General features: G+C 41.1%; 1 protein-coding gene across 1 annotated transcript; it reads left to right on the top strand.

Annotated features, from left to right (window-relative positions):
- Positions 1-539: 539 nt before the first annotated feature.
- TEKT2 (tektin 2) lies at positions 540-21,214 on the top strand. Its single transcript, XM_070949879.1, has 9 exons — positions 540-695; positions 3,325-3,450; positions 5,839-6,044; positions 6,175-6,318; positions 8,416-8,530; positions 12,550-12,657; positions 15,021-15,164; positions 17,992-18,071; positions 20,929-21,214. Exons 1-9 carry the CDS (start codon positions 540-542, stop codon positions 21,140-21,142), a joined length of 1,293 nt encoding a protein of 430 aa, XP_070805980.1. The 3' UTR covers positions 21,143-21,214.
- The last annotated feature ends 669 nt before the right edge of the window (positions 21,215-21,883 follow it).

Here is a 21,883-nt window from a genome sequence, read left to right as displayed (position 1 = left end):
TGGTTTTGCATACTGCATTCCTGAATTAATGCATGTTTAGACATTCTTTTTACTAATCTGCTGATCTTTCGATAAGAGAACTGAACTGCAAAATATAGAAAATAAACAGATTTCTCTTCCATTATTCCAACTGAGCATGCCAAATTTGACCCCATGATTAACAACAGCTTTGTCTTGAATATACTACTACTTGCCATGTTGAAGAATATTGGCATGTCACCAGTTTCACATATGCACTTAAAATAAGGCAAGTTTCATGTCTGTAAAAACAAGGTTTCATATTTTCCTTATGCGAAATATTTAATAATGCCTTTATAAAATGCCTGTCAAGGAACCAGGAAGCAGGAGGAGGATGAGCAGGAGGAGAACAAACAATGATGGCTTTGCTCGTTTGCAAGATGGGTTTCTTCAACAAACTAAAGTTTGAGTAAACCACATCTTAGCTACAAACCATAATGTAAACCAACCATGGCTTGACTGTAATCAATATGCTTTTCTTGTGTGTGTGTGTTTTTTTTTTTATAAAGCAGGAAACAGTCATGGCGACTCTGAGTTTAAAGCCAGGCCAGAGATTCACACTGCCAGATTGGCATATCAATTCTGACCTCCTCTCGACCAATGCTGAGCGCCAACGCTCTGCTTCCCACCAAATCAGGCAAGAAGCCCGGATCCTTCGCAATGAAACAAATAACCAGGTGGGCAAATGCTGGCTGGGGAATTCTGGGAGTTGAAGTCCACATGTATTAAACTTGCTGAGGTTGAGAAACAAGGCAGTAACTGTTCCAGGGCATCTGTGAAGATCTGCAGGAAATGAATATGCTGCCCAAAGTCGCTCATTTGTGATGGGCAGTATATAAATTGAGAATAGAATAGAAAGAGAAAGAGGAATAGAATAGAATAGAATAGAATAGAATAGAATAGAATAGAATAGAATAGAATAGAATAGAATAGAATAGAATAGAATAGAATAGAATAGAATAATAGAAATAGAATAGGAATAGGAATAGAAACAGAAATTGAAATTGAAATAAAAGAATAGAATAAATAGAATATAAAGAGAAAGAATAAAATAGAATAATAGAATATAGAGCAATAGAGTAGTAGAGTGGAGTGGAGTGGAGTGGAGTGGAGTGGAGTGGAGTGGAGTGGAGTGGAGTGGAGTGGAATGGAATGGAATGGAATGGAATAGAATAGAATAGAATAGAATAGAATGGAATAGAATAGAATAGAATAGAATAGAATAGAATAGAATAGAATAGAATAGAATAGCTTTAAAGGCCAAGCGTAATTGGACACACAAGGAATTTGTTTCCAGTACAGAAGCTCTCAGTGCACATACAGACAAAGTAATATATTCATAAGATAGCAATAGGTGAATGCAGCAGAAAAGATTAGAAGGATAATAATAATATAGCCATACTACATGGCTAAATATCTTTAGACATAAGACAATACTATGGTAGTTAGGTGTTCAGCAGAGTGATGACATAAGAGTGATGACATAAATGTCTAGTTGTTTTGGCATGCAATGCCCTATAGTGGCATCCCGAGAAGAGGAATTGAAACATGTCTGAGGGGTCTGCTGATAGTTTCTTAGCCCACTTTCTAACCAGTGCAGTATACAGGTCCTCAATAGAAGGCAAGCTGGTTGCAATAGTTTTTTTCTGCAGTCCTAACTATCTGTTGAAGTCTGTACGTGTCCTGTTTGGTTGGTGTGCCAAACCAGACAGTTATAGAGGTACAAATTACAGACTCAATAATTCCTCTTGTAGAACTATATCAGCAGCTCCTTGGGCAGTTTGAGTTGACGCAGGAAGAACATTCTTTGCTGTGCCTTTTTAATGATGGTTCTAATGTTAGCTGTCCATTTCAAATTCTGGGAGATTATAGAACATGAATGAATGAGTGAGTGAATGAATGAATGAATGAATGAATGAATGAATGAATGAATGAATGAATTGAAAATGCAGAAATGAAACTGATAATGCTACCAGTAGCAAAATACTGAGATCCTGTCTTGGTACTTGGAGACCATTAAAGTCTGGAAGGAGAAAAAGAAGTGAACAGAAGTGGCTTGCACTCTGGGCCCACTTGGATCTTGTTTGTACATCAGATGGATGCCATGGCTATGAAAGCCTTTGTACAAGTGTGGCCATTTCTAGAACAGGAGGCTCTGCTGACCATCACTCTTGTTCTTGTCCTCTCATGGTGGATTTTAGCACCCCACTTTACATGGGCCTTGAAGGCCATTTAGAAGATGCAATCCAGGTATTTATGGATGTGTCTAGACGGTGCTGCACTTGCTGCCAAATACCTTCTTGCAATTTGGCTGGTTGTCATTTTTAAAGGTTGGTTTGGCAAGGTCTCCATACCTCCAAGGCCACCTGTTCTGGATTGAAGCTGCATCTGTGTAGTAAGATCAAGCAAAGAAGGCTTGCTAAAAACTCTACCATTAAGGGAGTGTCATCTTCAAGCATTTCACTGTTGAATAGAATAGAATAGAATAGAATAGAATAGAATAGAATAGAATAGAATAGAATAGAATAGAATAGAATAGAATGAATAGAATAGAATAGAATAGAATAGAATAGAATAGAATAGGGTAGGGTAGGGTAGGGTAGGGTAGGGTAGGGTAGGGTAGGGTAGGGTAGGGTAGGGTAGAGTAGAGTAGAGTAGAGTAGAATAAACAGAACAGAACAGAACAGAACAGAACAGAACAGAACAGAATAGAATAGAATAGAATAGAATTCTTTATTGGCCAAGTGTGATTGGACACACAAGGAATTTGTCTTGGTGCATATGCTCTCGGTGTACATAAAAGAAAAGATACATTCATCAAGAATCATAAGGTTCAACACTTAATAATAGTCATAGGGAAACAATATAAATCTTAAGGATACCAGCAACAAGGTTACAGTCATAAGTGGGAGGAGATGGGTGGTGGGAATGATGAGCAGATTAATAGTAATGCAGGCTTAGTAAATAGTTTGACAGTGTTGAGGGAATTATTTATTTAGCAGAGTGAAGGCGTTCGGGAAAAAACTGTCCTTGTGTCTAGTTGTTCTGGTGTGCAGTGCTCTATAGCATCGTTTTGAGGGTAGAAGTTGAAACAATTTATGTCCAGGATATTTTCACAGCCCTCTTTTTGACTTATGCCCATATACAGGTCCTCAATGGAAGGCAGGTTGGTAGCTATTGTTGAGCTAGAACATTTTATCTTTAGAGCCACATTCTCTATTTAATACATGTCTTTGGTTATATCCTGTCACTTTCTCAAGAACTGAGCTATCTGAATAGTGATTTGAGTTTTTTTTCCTTGCCCAGACAAAATGGGATGAGTACGACAACCGCACCCGTCTTAATGAGCGTCTTGACATTGTCAATCGATGGAAAGAAACTCTGGATAAGTGCCTCACCGACCTTGACACAGAAATCAATAGCTTGACTCAAGTACGTGACGGACTCATGTCTTCCTCAACCCTTCCCATTCTCCAGGAAACTAGTAGCAAATCTGCCAAGTTCTGTGGTTCATTCTAAAGACACAACACCAAACCAGATCCTGTAGTCCTTCTGAAACGGGTCGTATGGGAAATTTCATGCTCAAAACTACTGCTGTGAACCACTGTTTTCTCTCAGAACTGGTCACTTTAAGCTCAGAGCATTTGCACACTTCTGGTAGGAAAGATTGGTTGTGGATTTAGCTAGCGCTAAATTTTGGGGAAAGTCTGAGGGCAGTAGCAGGGATGAAATGATGCAACATTGTTGAGTATTATTTTGTTTTGAGTTTTGAGAGCAGTAAGTCCAGGTTTTGTTCCTCCAGTCCTCTCCATTTCCTCTTATCCTGGAGCAAAAAGGTTTGGAAGATCACAACATTCTTCCCTGAGTGTGATGGAGCAATACAGGGAGTCCTTGACTTACAACACTTCATCTACGAAGTAGGGTGCCGTCGGCCAAACAATGTCGACTGGTGGCCCCCAGGGGGAGAGCCTTCTCTGTGGGGACACCCGCCATCTGGAACGAGCTCCTCCCGGAGATACGGAGTATCCCAGACCTGAGCACTTTCTGCCGTGTCATCAAAACATTTCTTTTCCAGCAGGCCGGCCTGGCCTAACCTCTCTTTTAAACTTTTTTAAAAATTTTTAAAATTTCTAAATTTTAAGTTTGTCTTATGAATTTGGGTGTTTTAAATTTCGTTCTCTGGGCCAATTATTTAATTGTATTTTAATGGTTTTTTAACATTTGTATTATATGTATTTTATTTGGCTGTTCACTGCCCCGAGTCCTTCGGGAGTAGGGTGGTATACAAATTTAATAAATAATAATTATTATTATTATTATTATTATTATTATTATTATTATTATTATTATTATTATTATTTAGTGACCGTTTGAAGCAGGGGTGGGTTCTACTTACCTTTACTACCGGTTCGCAACAGGATCGCGCAGATCGCCGATGATGACATCCGGGGCGGTGGGTGGAGCCTCCCACTGGTTTTATTACCGGTTCTTGTGAACCGGTCCGAACCGGGGGCAACCCACCACTGGTTAGAAGTTACAATGGCACTGAAAAACTAGACGTATGCCCATTTGTCACACTTACGACTGTTGCAGCATCTCCGTGGTCAGATGCTTGGCAACTGGTTCATATTTATGACGGTTGCAGTGTCCCAAGGTCATGCGATCACCTTTTGCGACCTTCTGATAAGCAAAGCCAATGGAGAAGGCCAGATTCACTTAACAACCACACTACTAACTTAACAAACGCAGTGATTCACTTAACCATTGTGGGAAGAAAGGTTGTAAAATGGAGCAGAGTTCACTTAACAAATGTGTTGCTTAGCAAGCGACCGAAATTTGGAGCTCAATGGTGGTTGCAACTCGAGGACTACCTGTACATGTTTTAGAAGATATACCTCTGTAGTCTTATCTTCTTAAACTCTCAGAGATAATGAGGTGGACAAGTAAATAAAGTCCAATATTAGAAAGATGGTTGTGTTAGAAATATAGATTGACATACACTGCTATATTGCGCAATGCATTGCATTAGAACAGAGGTCTTCAAACTTGGCAGCTTTAAGATTTGGGAGTTGAAGTCCACAAGTCTTAAAGTTGTCAAGTTTGAAGACCTCTGCATTAGAATGTTGTTCCTAACATTGAGCTTCATTCTGCAGTGAATTAATTGATGAGACTTATCTACAAGTGTAAACTGAGCCTCAGCAAATACCGTATTTTTCGGAGTATTCGGAGCACCTTTTTCCCCCCTAAAAGGGGGTGGAAATTTAGGTGGGTCTTATACACTGAATGTAGCCCCGCCCACCTACTGGCCCCCACCCTTTGGCCTCTGCCTCGCAGCAGTTACCTCCTTGCATGCAAACAGCAAGAAAAAACAGCTCCTTTCAGCTTCAGCACAGCCTAATTAGCACAAGTTGATTGGATCGGCCTCCCGACTCTCAGCTGATTTGCTCTCAGCTGTTTTGCGCAGGGCTCTGCTGCTTGCTGCAAAGAGGTAAATTGCTGGTGCAGATTTTTTTTTCTCCTTGTGCTAATCAAGCTATGTTGAAAACGAAAATGAAAGTAAAGCAGGCTGTTTGCTGTTTGCTGCAACAAGGCAAAATTGCTGGTTGGCAAAGGCAGATTTCTTTTTCTTCTTTTCCTCACCAAAAAAGGTAAGTGTGTCTTATACTCCGGTGCGTCTTATACTCCGAAAAATACGGTCATCCCCACAGAAACTTGAATGAGTCTATTGTCTCCTACTGCTTCTCTCCTACCTTGTTCTGGCTGATCCTTGGAGGGCTGTCTGTTTCTCCTGCTTACTCTATTGTGAACTTCCCTTTTCAGATGAAGGAGGCAGCAGAACGTGCCCTCCAAGCTAAAAACCTGCCATTGGATGTGGCCATTGAAAATCTCACTTACCGGGAGAGTCGCCGAGCCATTGATGTAGTGAAGGACCATGTGGAGGATGAGCTGCACAAGGAAGTGGAAGTGATTGATGCCATCAAGAGAGACCTTCAACAGAAAGTCAGTGAGGGTTTTGAGCAGCTCTGGTGAGTCAAAAAAAATTCTAAGGGGCAAGCAGAACGTAGTTATGGGGATCTTAAGGTAGGTTCATGAACCGTGTCTCATGAAGACAAAGATTGTCTTTGTTCTAACGCAGTCTTGGTTTATTGTTCTCAGCCTCTTGCAGGAGGCCAGGCAGCAGTTAAATTTTGATCACCGAGGGAAGAAGGAAGCCCTGGAGATCGACCAGACCTGTGTTTCTCTCAGTGTCAACTCTCCCAATATCTCCTACAAAGTCAATCCGACTCGGCTGCCAATTGGGTAAGATTAAATGTCTAGAACAGGGGTTAGCAACCTGTGGCTCTGGAGCTGCATGTGGCTCTTTCACCCCACTGCTGTGGCTCCCTGTCACTCAAAATATGTGTCACAACCACCAATGTGTGACATCCACCAGCACGCGATTTATTGAGCTTTTCAACCCCTGGTAGGCCAACCATGAATAAATTCAAGAAAAGAAAAGTTTCAGAAGAAAACAGAATGTTTAATTCAACTACATATGCTAGTTTTGTGGCTGCTCAAGAAATAGTCAGGCACGGGAAGGGTTTTGTGGCTCCTGGTGTTTTCTTTTCTGTGGGAAATGGGTCCAAATGGCTCTTTGAGTGTTTAAGGTTGCAGACCCCTGGTCTAGAAAGAAGAGATGGAAAGCCTGACAAATAATGAATGAATGAATGAATATGGGCCATTAATCTGATTTCCTTTTGGTTCCATTCAAATGGCAAATGGAATTTCTACATTTATGGTACCTTGTGGGAATCCATCCATTGTTCTACGGTGTGTTTTAGGCAGCTTCTCTTCTGTGCTATTTTAAGTCTTTGGGTATTTTTATGATTCTCTATTTTATTTCCAGCCATGAATCTCCCTGGCAGCACACACAGCAACATATCACTCATTGATTAAAACCCATATTAGTATAGTTTATAAATGGGTGAGATTTTCACACCGTGCTTAATAATGCCGTAGTTATATTCATTCAGACTTTTATGGCATTGAGCAAATATTCCTTCAACCTGGAAGTTCTGTCTCATTCCACTTTGATAGGATTTGCGCGGGAAGGTACAACAGGACTCAGGCCTGCCCTGTTTCCAGTGCAACAGATTTCCCATACTCAACTAGTCAAATCTTATATATTTGTGTATTTGGATTTATGTGGTCACCCAACTCAAACAATGCCACTCTGGGCAACTTACCCAAAATGGCATAAATAAAAACAACGATCAACAATCAAATCAATAACAGATGATCTGGCTCACACTCGCCCACTGTCTGCTGAGAATTTACTCATCCATATCCAAACAATGAGGGAATAGTTATGTTTTTAAGACTTTCTTCAAGGCTGGTTCAATCCGAGCCAGCTGAGCACTAGAGAGATTACTCAAAATCACTGAAAAGCCGCCCCATCTAGGCCCCAGGAGGGGATCCCCATCTTGGTCCACCCTATTAGAGGCAGTCCCAGAAGTAAACCATGTCCTGTGCCATGTAGGGGTTTACAGATGATGACTGATAACTTGAATGGCACTCAGAAGCTGACACAGAGTTAATGAGTCTTGCAAAGAAGTGATGTACGTGGCTAGGATCTAAGAAAGTCAACTCATCATGGCCAATTTGCCACGGCCAACTTGCTATGGGAAACTAGCCATAGTCAACTCATAGTGGGACAACCCTCTGCAGCTCAATTCAATGCTATATTAATCATTTCATTCAGTTACTTTTGATATTGGTGAATATTGTAATTCTTGTATTTCTGTATCGACTTTATTTTTGTTATTATTGGCCATGCTTCCATCAAAACTAATGTAACTTTTGTATTGGTTGAATTCAGAGGTGGGTTTCAGCAGGTTCTGACCAGTTCTGGAGAACCGGTACTGGAAATTTTGAGTAGTTCGGAGAACCAGTAAATACCAACTCTGACTGGCCCCGCCCCCATCTATTCTCCACCTCCCGAGTCCCAGCTGATCAGGAGGAAATGGGGATTTTACAGTAACCTTCCCCTGGAGTGGGGTGGAAATGGAGATTTTATAGTATCCTTCCCCTGCCATGCCCACCAAGCTATGCCACACCCACTAAGCCACGCCCACAGAACCGGTAGTAAAAAAATTTGAATCCCAGCACTAGTTAAATTGTCCTGTGGGGAGTTATCCATAGTAAGTTGGCTGTGGTGAGAGGTCCTGCGGCGAATTGGCCATGGCGAGTTGTCCCATTCCAACATGGCTGTGCTGATTTTGCACATGGGCACACTTTCTTTTCACTTGTCTGTCGAATCTTGGGGATTTTGAGTGAGGGAAAGAGGGTGTCTGCTTGAAAGTGGCATGGATTTGAATTAAATAAACCAAACCAACAGAACATGTTTGGCTTTTGTAGAACAATCACACCAGAGCAGTGGGACCAGTTCAGTCAATACAACAAGGATCGGGCAGAGACAGAAATGAAAGCCTCCACAGAGTTGAGAGAGGCCATCGCTCTCACCATTGCGCAGGTTAATAATAGTTTCGCTTCTAGATAACTTAACAGCAAGCAAATTGTTTCAACCACTTCATAATAGTAGTAATAATAATAATAAGAGCTCATTGATTAGCCATTAGGCCACATCGGAATACAACATACAGAACAGTAATAAGACCATGTACAGCAAAGTAAAGATGACTTTAAATGTGACTTCAGCAACAGAGTTGTTAATGCCTGGAATGCACTACCAGACTCTGTGGTCTCATCCCCAAACCCCCAAAACTTTAACCTAAAACTGTCTACTGTCGACCTCACCCTATTCCAAAGACGTCTGTAAGGGCCGTGCATAAGAGCACCAGCGTGCCTACCGGCCCTGTCCTAATGTTCCCTTTAATTGTATTCATTTTATGTATTCAATTCATGCTTATACTTATATATATTATCTAATACATACTTGACAAAATAAATAAATAAAGTAGAGTAGAGTAAAAGGCAGAACTAAAAGGAAATACAAATCATATTTCTGCATCCTCCTCCTGCAATTCACCCCAATCAGATCCATACCTGCAGATCTCAGTTGTACTGTTTTGTTCAGATAAAGGGTCGAGTTATGGATAAGATTTGGATTCTGATTAGACATGAAATACAGGTAGTCCTCAACTTATGACCAGAATTGGGGACCAGAATTTCCATTGTGAAGGATGACACTTGTGCAGTGAGTTGCACCTGATTTTACAACCTTTTTTTTTTTGGTAAAGTTTTTTTATTTTTTAAACACACAAACAAACATACAATGCATCTTTTCTGAACAGAGTATTGGTCCGATTTTAAATTTATACAGATTTTTGTTCATCTTTAACACAATTTTATATATAATTTTTCTCATATCATTTATTCTCTCTAATTCTAAGAAACCAATATTACCCTTCATCTTCTCATCCTAATATACTTGATTTTTTCTTTTCCCTCCTTAAAATTTGAACCCCTAAATTTAACTTCACATAACATAATACAATCCCCAATTATTACCTTAAATTCTCTTATTCTGATCACCCATGATTCTTTTATTAACTATTCCAAATAATAAATTTCAACAATTAAGCATATTCAATAAAAAATCAATTAAGTATCAATCTTACTCCAATACCTCTACATTTAAACATAATACAATTCCCAATTATTTTCTTAAATTCTCTTGTTCCAATCTCAAATAGTGTTTTCTTTTCTTTTCTTTTCTTTTCTTTTTTTAATTTGATTTATATGCCGCCCTTCTCCGGAGACTCAGGGCGGCTTACAATGTGCTCAGCAATAGCCTTCATCCTTTTGTATATTTATACAAAGTCAGCTGATTGCCCCCACAGTCTGGGTCCTCATTTTACCTTCCTTAGAAAGGATGGAAAGCTGAGTCAACCTTGAGCCTGGTGAGATTTGAACTTGCAGTAATTGCAGGCAGCTGATGTTAATAACAGTGCTTTAGTCTGCTGCGCCACCAGGGCTCTTTAAAGTAAAAAAACCCCTTTTTTAAAAAAAACCACAGTTGTTAATTGAATTTCTGCAGTTGTTAAGTGAATCTGTTTCCTCTCATTGACTTTCCTTGCCTGAAACCAGCTGGGAAGATCACAGATAGTGCGGCAACCATTTTAAACACATGGTGCCAAATGCCCCAATTTTATTCACATGAGCTGGGGGATGCTATGCCTGTAAACATGAGGACCAGTTGCAAGTCACTTTTTTCAATGCTGTTGTAACTTTGAACGGTCCATACATGAATGGTTGTAAACTGAGGACTACCTGTATGTTGCTTGAAGATATGAACCCCCAAAAGTTTTCATTTAATACAATATTTATCAAGCTTGACTATTTTAAGATGTGTGGACTTCAACTCCCAGAATCCCCCAGCCAGCACGAGTTGAAATCTATGCAGTTTAAGTTTAAGACTATGAAGTCTTAAAATGGCCAAGCTTCAGAAATACCAATCTAATCTGCAATCCAATCCAATCCAATCCAATCCAATCCTCCCTCCCTCCTTCTCTCTCTCTCTCTCTCTCTCTCTCTCTCCCCTTTCCCTCATTCCTCCCTCCCTCCTTCTCTCTCTCTCTCTCTCTCTCTCTCTCTCTCTCTCTCTCTCTCTCTCTCTCTCTCTCTCTCTCTCCCCTCCTTCCTCCCTCCTTCTCTCTCTGTCTCTCTCCAATCCAGTTGGCATTCAGATAATATACAAGCTATATCCTCTGTCTGTAATAGGGGCAGTGTCTAAAGTTTAGGTTGTACAGAGACCCTTTTCCTTCATTTCATTTCATAAGCCTTCTCAGTTAAAGATAAAATATTAAAACACCAACCTATGATAGTAGAATGATACACTAAGACGTGGGATTGGACAGCATTAAATTATATATTTGGAATTCATCTTTAGAAGAAACAGAATAAGAGAGTTTTAGAGGGGCATTACAGAAACCTTTCTGAAAATTTCAGAAAAAAATGCTACAGGGGTGCATTATCTTATAGTATACTATTTGGGAATAAGAAGGATTGTATTTTTGACCTGCTTTTTGATATGTGATTTTGATAATAACTGAATAATAATTGAAACTGAAAGACTTTGGGCCAGTCACTCTTTCTCAGCCCAACCTACCTCACAGGGTTATTGTTGTTGAGGAAAATGTAGGATCTAAATCAAATAAATAATATATATAAATATTATTGTTTGTGTACTAGTTCTATCTATGGCTTGAGAAAGAATCCAGAAAAAAAACCAAGTAACATTGTGTACATGTGTGTATGTGCGTGTGTGTGTATTTTTCTTTCGGAATTCTCCCCAATGTTTAAATGGATATAGCACCATTCTGGCAGTCAATGCTTTAAAAAGAACAGTGGTAGGTAAAGTGATATGTGCATTTAGGACATATATCGTGCTTATTTTAGATGTGAAAGCCCAGGTTGAAATTTCAATACATTGAATGAGTTCAGCCAGTTCTCATTCTCAGCCAAATTCATTTCACAGAACTGGTATGTCCTTGAAACACTTGAAATTAAATGTGGATCGGGGGTGAAATGCTACCGGTTCGGACCGGTTTGCCCGAACCGGTAGTAAGAAAAGTACCAATTCGGTTCCATCAAATATGATGATCTTAAAAATGTGCTAGAATGTGCAGAAGGAGATAAATTAACAATGGAACTCAAAGACCAAGAGGAAACGATTTATTACGAGACATGGAATAGATGGTATAGCTGGTTGGAGAAAGAATTCAAAATTAATGTATAAATGTATAAACGTAAGAGAAGATATTAGAGAGGAGCGAAATAGGTATTGTGTAATAGGTATAAATTGTAGTGAATATAGAAAGTAGTAAGTAATATATAAAATGTATGTGTATATAGTTGGTTAAAAGATAAAATAGATATTATCAAAGATTCCGGTATCGGAAAGCTGTAAAAATGTGACAAGGATGTTAAAGATGTAAATGTTGAATAAAAAATATTTTTTTAAAAAAATGTTACCGGTTCGGACGACTATCAGCTGTGCTGCGAGGTGTAGCTTTGCTAGAAAGCAGGAAATCCTGCTTTCTAGTGAATCTAAATCGCGCGGCACAGCTGTTCCACCCCCCTCACTGTTCTACTTACCTTAGAAAAGGCTTCTTAATCCTCCTTTTTCAGCGCTGCGTGGCAACACCTGCAGTGCGCCTGCACGCGAAGTGCGCATTTGTCAGGGACTGCACATGCACACACGAAGTGAACCAGTAGCGAAGCGAACCAGTAGCAGACTTCGGAGCATTTCACCCCTGATGTGGATATGGTCGAAAAAAAACCTCACCAGGGCAACTGTAATGGTGCAAAGCAAGCTCCACCCATTTCTAATGTGTATTTACATAAAAATAGGCGGAGTTTCAATTGCATCGTTGCGATTTCCGTCTTGAATTTCTGACCACACCAGAGGGAGACCGCCAGCTGCGGACAAGCAAAACGGCTGTTAGCCCTATAAGGAGAAAAATCTCTCACACTTCTTTAATTACAGTTTCTCTCTCTACTCTTTTGACCTGAGTTTTTCCTTTCTAGACCGACAATGAGTTAGAAGCTCAACGTGTGGCTACTGAATTTGCTTTCCGGAAGAGGATCCATGAACTGGAAAAAGCTCTTGACGAGCTGAGATGGCAAGAAAAGAATGTTAGTCTTCTACTCGGGCAGGAGGCTGATTAAATTTGTAAAGAAATCCTTCAGAGTTTGCATGTATAGAATGAATTTGGGTCAAGCTGAGGTTCTCCCAGGCTGGTAACATGGATTAACTTCAGAGAGATGTCCAGGGGATCAAACAAAGTATGGCTACAGTCATACAGTCATAAGTTATATTTTAAACAAGAACTTGAAAGTAGCTGAGAAAAGCTAGGTTAATTCTTGTGGACTTTTTGTGCCTTGCTCAGTTGCTCTCCTGCCAACATCATCATAACTTCCATGTCTCTCTCTCCCTATCACTCATCTCTAGCTATTTTAAAAAAATGATAGAAAGAACTTTCCCAGTTCCTTCACAAAGTAACTTTGAGTAGTGGAGTTTATGCTTGCACTGGCTGCTGTTAATGAGAGAACATCAGAAGAAACTCCACACTTCCTACTTAAAAAGGGGTTTCCTCCAGAAGTGTCCCCAAATATAAATTTAAATATTAATTATTAATTAAAGTGCTTTTTCAAGAGGCAACTGAAGGTTCTTGGATGAAGGTGTTGAGGGTCTTTTGCAATACCAAGAAGGATGGAGTTGATTTAATTTGGGGGTTGGGGGTGGCAGATACTACAGCAGAGAAGATGCATTTCCTGGGAGCCCCCAGACATAAGCCCTTAGCTGATATACAGGACATCTTCCCTGCCAGATCTAAAAAGATGAGCTGTTCTGTTCTGTGGGTGATTTAATTGCCATCCTAAGGGGATAGAAAATCGGGGTGCATCCACTTCGAATTTCTGCCACTGTGTCAGACTGGATCTAAATATACAGTAATGCCAGGGCTGCATAAAGCTGTACCTGTAAGACTATCAACATTTCAGGAATCTTAACCAGATTGTGCCCTAGAGAGGGTTAGTCCACTGTTGAATTACTGGATAGGGAAGATGGCATTATGCTTCTTTGGGAAGGCAGTGCTGGATATTCCTGTACTCCAGGAGTCTCCAAACTTAGCAACTTTAAGATTTGTGGACTTCAACTCCCAGCATGGCTGGCTGAGGAATTCTGGGAGCTGAAGTGGGATAGGGATAGGGATAGGGATCGGGATAGGGATCGAATAGAATAGAATAGAATAGAATAGAATAGAATAGAATAGAATAGAATAGAATAGAATAGAATAGAATAGAATTTTTTATTGGCCAAGTGTGATTGGACACACAAGGAATTTGTCTTTGGTACATATGCTCTCAGTGTACATAAACAAAAAACAAAATATATTTGTCAAGAATCATAAGGTACAACATTTAGTGATAGTCATAGGATACTAATAAGCAATCAAATCATACTAGGAAACAATAAAAACAATATAAGTTGTAAAGCAACATGGATATAGCCATAAGTGTGAAGAGATAGGTAATACAGTCTTACTAGTTAATTTGACAGTGGTGGGAATTAGTTGTTTGGCAGAGTGATGGCATTCGGGGAAAAACTGTCCTTGTGTCTTGTTGTTCTGGTGTGCAGTGCTATATAGCGTCGTTTTGAGGGTAGGAGTTGAAACAATTTATGTCCAGGATGTGAGAAGTGAAACATCTTCAAAGAAAAACAAGAAAGTCCAATTGCTTCTTGAAAAAGCACTTTTGGGACAACCATGACCTGGATGACTGAGAATCTCCATAGGCCTGCAGAGGTGTGAATATCAACTCCCAGAATTCCCCAGCCACCATAGCCATTGCTGAGAATTCTGGGACTTGAAGTGTCCCAGAAGATTGCCATAGGTAGAGCTCCATACCAGTGGTGGGATTCAAATTTTTTTACTACCAGTTCTGTGGGCGTGGCTTGGTGGGTGTGCATGGCTTGGTGGGTGTGGCAGGGGAAGGATACTGTAAAATCTCCATTCCCACCCCATCCAGGAAAAGGATACTGTAAAATCTCCATTCCTCCCCAATCCAGGGGAAGTTACTGCAGAATCCCCATTTCCTCCCGATCAGCTGGGACTCAGGAGGCAGAGAATAGATGGGGGCGGGGCCAGTCAGAGGTGGTATTTACCGGTTCTCTGAACTACTCAAAATTTCCACTACCGGTTCTCCAGAACTGGTCAGAACCTGAATACCACCTCTGCTCCATACATCTTAAATTATGTACGTAGCATTAGTTTCTCCTGAAGTCTGGCCCAAATATTCCGTGGTCCTACCATAGGACCTCCTGCATGTAATATGTACCCTAACGTGAGCTGTAACCCCATTCCTACACCTGCCTTTTACATGGAGTTGGCGGCATTTTTGAATCGCCAGGAAAAATACTAGGGAATTGGTCACCCATGCTTTCTACGCTCTATTTGTATGGTGTTTCTGAAAGCAAACCATGATTGTGTCTCTTCCAGACATTGGAAGAAATTGCTGACATGGAGGAGGACATTCGACGTCTGGAGGAAGATCTCCGAAGGAAAATGGCCAATCTGAAATTGGCTCACACTCGCCTGGAGACTCGGACTTACCGTCCCAACATGGAGCTTTGCCGTGACCAGGTAGAGAATGCTTTTAAGGCTAGAAAGGCAACAGTGGGGATCAGAAATAACAATTGCACTGGGCCTTATGATTATGCACGAAGGTGGAGAGAAAGCATAGCATTTCCAGATGTAGATACCGATAGAAGAGACTGCTTGTAGCTCAGGTTTGAACCGTGCGGTCCTTAATGCTTTCTGAGCTGGGTTGTTTTCTTGATGTGCATAGATGATGTTACTGTTCTGACCTCGGCTTCCTGAGTCAGTAAAACACACGAGTAGTCCCAGAAACCTGTTTTATTTTAACAGCTGTGAATTCTGTTCATTCACAGATGAGTCCCAAATAGTTGTAAAGAATCCTTCGGGATAAGGCTGATAGTCACCCACCTTTATCACCCTTGATACGCTGCCAAAGACCTAATTGGCAAAGCCACACGGAGTTTAGAATCAAACAGAGCTTCAGGCTTTAAACTGCACAGAATTAACAACGTTGCTTCCTGCAAAGTGCCCACGTGCCTTTGCTCCTCTTTTAAGGAGGGGCCAATCATCTCCAAGCCCTACTCCCGAGTTGTCCCATTTGTTTTAGCTGTTCTTGCCTTCTGGCAGCTCTGCGCATGCGTGCACTGGGAACAGGCTCCCCCTGTTCCTCTGCCTCGCTGAGGTCCAACTCTGGAGGCTCCAGAGGCAGCACGTACCTCCCAGAAGGCCCTTTCTCTGCCTCCAAAGCAGAGCCCTCGTCTGAGCCTTCCCCAGACTCCAGGACTGGCCCATGTTCCTCCCAAGCCTCCTCACTTTCCGACTCAGCTGCCAGCTACACAGGCTGCTGGCGGACCACAACAGTTACCCAGTTTGGTAATGAAATGTCTGCAATAAAACAACCCAGCTCAGAGAGCACCAAGGACTTCACAAGTGCTTTTGTGGAGGATTCTAGTTTGGATGAATCCTAGCATCCACTTAATTTAGATGCAAGAAGATTGAGGTGGCTGTTCTCTGTACAGGTAATCCTTACTTAATAATGGATTGTTTAACAACTGTTTGAAGTTACAACGGCCATGGAAGATGAACCGTGATGGCACAGTGGTTAGAGTGCAGTACTGTAGGCTACTTTTGCTGACTGCCGGCTGCCTGCAATTTGGCAGTTCGAATCTCACCAGGCTCAAGGTTGACTCATCCTTCCATCCTTTCAAGGCAGTAAAAATGACCCAGATTGTTGGGGGCAAGAGGCTGACTCTGTAAACTGCTTAGAGGGCTGTAAAGCACTGGGAAGTAGTATGTAAGTCTAAGTGCTATTGCTGTTGATACTTTATGGCCCATGAAACACCCCTGGCCATTGTAAGTCCCTCCCCCCTGGTCATGTGACTACATGTCAGGTGGGTCAGACTGTTCATGGTGTTCTGTGTTCACATGACCATGTTTTGTGATGTTTTCTGCTGCTTTCTGGCATTTTTTGCCATTTTGTGGAGAAACCCCTCCCCCCCACAGATAAATGGGTTTGCTTAATAACTGCTGTGTTCACTTAATGACTGCCACGAAAAAGCCTGTAAAATTACTTCCAGTCACATGGCCACCTTGACTTATGACCACAGTTTTAATGTAGGTAATGCGGGTCCAGCTAGATGATCACTGAAGGGCCCTCTTTATTCATAGTATTGTAAGAAAGAAAATGTGCTTGTTTGAGAGAAGCAAATGTATCCAGTAGAAATAGTACAAAGGCAGACAAATTCCTTTGAAGTAGAAACATTCTATAAGAGGGGCCCCTCAGTTGTCAGAGATAGAGACATTTGGTGATATACAGTTTGAAGGTTAAAGAGACCAAGGATGACCACATGAAATATCAACAAGAGATAATTTGAATCTATGCTTCGGTGATTTACAAGAAGAATTATGACTGTTTGGCAAAGATAATGTAACAAACTTAATAATTAGAAAATTGTCATTTGATGTAACGAATGTCTGCAATGATAAAACTGCTGAGTTAACAGAATCCTTTGTTTGAAAATGTATAAAACTGGGGTCTCAGGATCATAAAGTTGTTCAAAGCTTCATGTACAAAACTGGCTCTGAACCTATTGCGCAATAAACTGGCTCTGGCTAACCTAAGAATGTTATTTGGTCTCACCATTCCACAACAGTTTAAGGTAAGACTACTTGTGGATGTTGTGACCTAGGCCCAAGTAGTTATTACCAGACACAATCAGTCCTAAACAAACATATTTTATTAGAACAGATGAGAATTACTTTATTCTCAGCTTAGTCCAAATTAATTCCCAACCTTTGTCTTCTTTGGCACCCTGCCAATGGCTTTACTTGGCAAAACCCCACGAAGTTCAGAGGCAAGAGACTTCGACAAGAAACAAATGTAGCAATGTTGCTTTCCTACAAAGATCCCAAGAGCCAGCTGCTCTTTTAAGCCTTCTGGGAGGGGCCAATCATCTCCTGGCCTTACTCCTGAGTCGTCCTTTTTGCTTTAGCTGCTCTTGCCTTTTGGCAGCTCTGCGCATGCGTACACTAGGAAGAGGCTTCTCCTGTTCCTTTGCTTCTCTGCTGTCTGACTCTGGAGGCTCCGGAGTCTGCGCATCGCTCCCAGATGGCCCTGGCCCCATCTCTGCCTCCAACGCAGAGCCCTCGTCCGGGTTTTCCCCAGACTCCAGGACTGGCCCATTGTCCTCCCCAGCCTCCTCACTGTCCGACTCTGCTGCCAGCTCTGCAGGCTGCTGGCAGACCACAAGAGCGGAACACAATTCTTTATAGCAGTAGGTGGTAATATGGAGTGAGTTATACTTCTCTAATCAGTCTGGCCTTTGCTATTTCTGAACCCTGAATTGCTTGCTTTCTGTCTCCTTAACTGTAGGCTCAGCATGGATTAACAGATGAAGTTCATCAACTAGAAGGCACAATAGCTGCATTAAAGCAAAAAATGGCACAGTCACAGTAAGTTGTAGTGTATATTTTAATTCTAGTTGCACCTTAGGCACCAAGTCAGCTCGGTGACCTTGAGCCAGTCATTCATTCTCGTCCCAAGGAAGAAGTTAATGGCAAGCCATTTCTGAAATCTTGGCAAAATAATTACAAGGACTTGTCTAGGCAGTCATGAGGAATAAAAAAACTGACTGAAAGGAATACAATATAAATCCAGTGTATATCCGTCTATACATCCATTCGTGCATAAAACAATCTTCAAATTTTTAACCAAAATACTGTGAAAAATGCACCACCTGCAGATAAGCCAATGGTGAAAATTAAAACATGAAAATTTCATGAGGATCGTATTATCTGCGGGTGGTGATATTTTGGTTAAAATTCAAGGCTCAGGTTATCCATGCATTGACTTATCCACAAGTACGAATGGTAAGTATGATGAACTTGATGAATTTTAACACCTTTGCATGCAACATGCTTTAAAAACACGGAGAACCTCTCCTGTTTATGTAGCTGCAAACATATAGGAATTTTAGGCCATATTAAGAAGATTGTGTAAGGCAGTGGTGAAATCGGTTACTACCGGTTCTGTGGGCTTGGCTTGGGGAGGTAATGTGACTGGGTGGGCGTGGCCATTTTTTAAAAAAACTTTTAAAACCATTTTTTCTACAACCTCTTCAGCGAAGAGGTTGTAAAAAATGCTTTTAAAAGGCTCTGACGATCCCAGATGAGTTGCCTGATTGGCAGAGACTTTTTTTTCTTTTAAATGCCTCTGACAATCCAAGCTGAGTTGCCTGATCGTTAGAGGTATTTAAAAGAAAAAAAATCTCTGCCGATCAGGCAACTCAGCTTGGATCGTCAGAGGCATTTAAAAGAAAAAGAGGGTTTTTTTCTTTTAAAAGCCTTTGACGATCCCAGCTGAGCCGCGCGATCAACAGAGGCTTTTTTTTTTAACTTTTAAAAGCATTTTTTCGGCTGAAAAGGTTGTAGAAAAAATGCTTTTAAAAGTAAAAAAAAAAAGCCTCTGATGATTGTGCGGCTCAGGGATTTTTGCTACCGGTTCTCCGAACCACCCGCCTCCATCGTGTTGAACACGATGTTAAAACATCAGCTGAACTGAAGTCATGACAGATCTATAATGGTATTAATTCAAAGCCAATTATATGTTAATTTGCCTTTAGCTTCCAAATAGAGGGGGGCTGTGATTTTGGGATTTGGCTTATGTCATGCTACAATTTACACCACATCTGACTTTGTCTTGTTTTTGTAATGCAGTAGGATAAAAGGTATGTAAGCTGTGGTTCTGTTTTTGCTCAGGGCTGCTCAGCAAGCTGCCAATGCTTTTCTGGGAACTTTATCTAAACCGTAATTATTTGCATGCTTAATAAATGTGTGTTGTGTCTGCAAAGTGATTTGGTGGCTTTTAGAAGATTCAGGTTTTAGCCACAACATGGCCAAAGCTCAACAAGGGAGGGAGGGGGAACGGAGGAGGCTGAGGCCCTCAAAGCAAACTAGATTATATAAAATAAGTCAGTTAGATTGGGGGATTTGGATTTTATTTCCACTTTATTTTTTTCAACTGTGATATAGTTAAGGATTTTCGTGCAGTTTTTGTGCATTTTCTTCTGAGCATGGCAGGAAGTTATGAGTTCAGATTTCAGCAACTGTCAGAGGGGATGCCTAAGGCTGCAAAAACATGATGTGTGGGCTGTCTGTGACCCTGTGGCTGCAGTTGCCCACCTCTGCAATAATTACCTGTGAAATAATTAAATCTGATTGCAAATCAAATCAATACATATCTTGTTTTTATGATTGTACACCACCTAGCGGTTCCTCTAGGTAAAATGGGTGACATAAAAGATAAACAAACAAACAAACAAACAAATATTTATTAGCATATGGCATTATTACAATAGCCAGAGGACCACAATGCTATTGCAGAGTAATAGTTTGGTTTGCCAAGGTACCAGCCCTGTTATAGGACATACTTGCATGCTTCCCAGGTGTCCCACATCTAATACGGTATTTATCAAGCTTGACTACTTTAATATGTGTGTACTTCAACTCCTGGAATCCCCCAGCCAGCATGAGTTGAAGTCTATTCATCTTAGGCAAGCTGGCTTCGCACCAAAGAGAAAGATGAGCAGTTCTTCCTGTGGAGTCAACCAAGGTCCCCTCCCATCCTGGAGCTGCCTCAGAAATGGGCACTGTAAGCAGGAAGGTTCAGAGCTGTTAGGAAACTGCCTGCCTGCACAGAGCACCAGCTCGTCTCCTTACCACTGAAGTGGTACCTATTTATCTACTTGCATAGAACATGCTTTCAAACTGTTAGGTGGACAGAAGCAGAGTTATGGGAGCTCACCCAGCCACACAGTCCTAGGACTTGAACGCCAGAGCAGAAATCATCTCCGGTGTCATAAAGCCACCATGCCTCAAACAAAGAAACAAACAAACAAAGAAACAAACAATTTCATTTGGTCTAACCTATTTTGAGAGATGTATAAAAGCTTGTCCTACTATCCCTAGATCCATGGTAAACAATAGCTGCTAGCAATGTATTCACAGATATGTTGTCTTCATGGAGCTGCATTAGTTAAAATAGTCATCAGCTAAGAAATCTGCCTATGGGGGAAAAAAACTTCTGGTCCATCATACTTTTCTCTTTAAGGTTTTCTGCTTTTTGGTGGTGGTGGGAAGGGATGATCTTGCAATATCAGTTGGGAAATCGTGTTGATCACTCCCTTTTACTAGTTTCAGATGTTTCCTGTTTTTGTCCCAGTAAATGTTAGAATAAGATTGAAGTGGGAAGATTTGCAATTTTTAGTTCACCTGGAATGAAGCTGCGACCATCTTCTCTTCCTTTTTGCAGGGATGCTTTGGATGCCCTCTATAAACACCTGTACCGCATCCAGACAGATATTTCCTACAAGATGAACTCTCTAGTGCTGGATAACAAATGCATGGATGGCAGGCGAAAGCTGACGGTTCCGGCTGAGAAATTTGTGCCAGAGGTGGACACTTTCAACCGCACAACCAATCGTACTCTTTCGCCCCTCAAAAGCCGGCAACTGGAGCTGGCCTAGGATATCTGAGAATGTCGTAGACCTTTGCAGGATTGATCTCCAACCAAGCTAGGCTACGGTCTATGTTGGGTTAGAATGACTCAAGTCACCTTCTCTTTGCCCCTTCTCAGAGTTGTGTATTTGCCCTTTATTTGATTCTCACAGCTTTGGTATATTGCATGAAAAAAAGTTGGATAACTAATTAAAAAGGCTGCCATTAAGATTCAGGAGTGGTTTTTGATGCTACTTGAGATTTCTGACAAGCTTGCTTCAACTTGTGCACAGCTAGACATTTCAGTAGTGCCAGGTGCTGGAGAAAAATCTGTAGGAGGGGAACTCCTGAATTTCCATCCCATGTAAGAGTTTTCTCTCCTTTCTATAGATGAGGTTAATTTTGTCTACTTAAGCAGGATCCTGAAGTACTTCAGTCTTCCAGATTTCATGATGGGTTTTGCAAGAAAGCGCCAATCATCCCAGGGACCTGGGTTGAAGTGGTTGGTTGGAATCAGGAAATAAATTCATTCCTATGAATCTGCCAAGGGAAAGTAAGGAGGAAGGAAACAATTCACGAAGTAAGAATATATGGGAGCTTGACTGACGAGAGTTACACAAACAGAAGACTAAATCAGATTGGATCTTGTTGCGCAACAGTCTAGAACAGGGTTGGGCAACTATGGCCCTTTTATGACTTGTGGACTTCAACTCCCAGAATTCCTGAGCCAGCCATGTTAGCTCAGGAATTCTGGGAATTGAAAAGTCCAC

Source organism: Pituophis catenifer, unplaced genomic scaffold (genome assembly GCF_029215685.1).
Source record: "Pituophis catenifer annectens isolate HBS135680 unplaced genomic scaffold, rPitCat1.0.hap2 SCAF_9, whole genome shotgun sequence".
Taxonomy (NCBI): domain Eukaryota; kingdom Metazoa; phylum Chordata; class Lepidosauria; order Squamata; family Colubridae; genus Pituophis; species Pituophis catenifer.
Note: the sequence above shows the minus strand (reverse complement) of the source record. Positions and strands in the feature narration are given on the sequence as shown.

What these genes read in the sequence shown, in the direction of transcription:
- TEKT2 (XM_070949879.1), top strand. Translation starts at nt 540, where the DNA reads ATGGCGACTCTGAGTTTAAAGCCAGGCCAGAGATTCACACTGCCAGAT. An exon ending in GCAATGAAACAAATAACCAG is followed by an intron (nt 696 to 3,324) that starts GTGGGCAAATGC and finishes TTCCTTGCCCAG; the next exon opens with ACAAAATGGGATGAGTACGA. An exon ending in TCGCTCTCACCATTGCGCAG is followed by an intron (nt 8,531 to 12,549) that starts GTTAATAATAGT and finishes TTTCCTTTCTAG; the next exon opens with ACCGACAATGAGTTAGAAGC.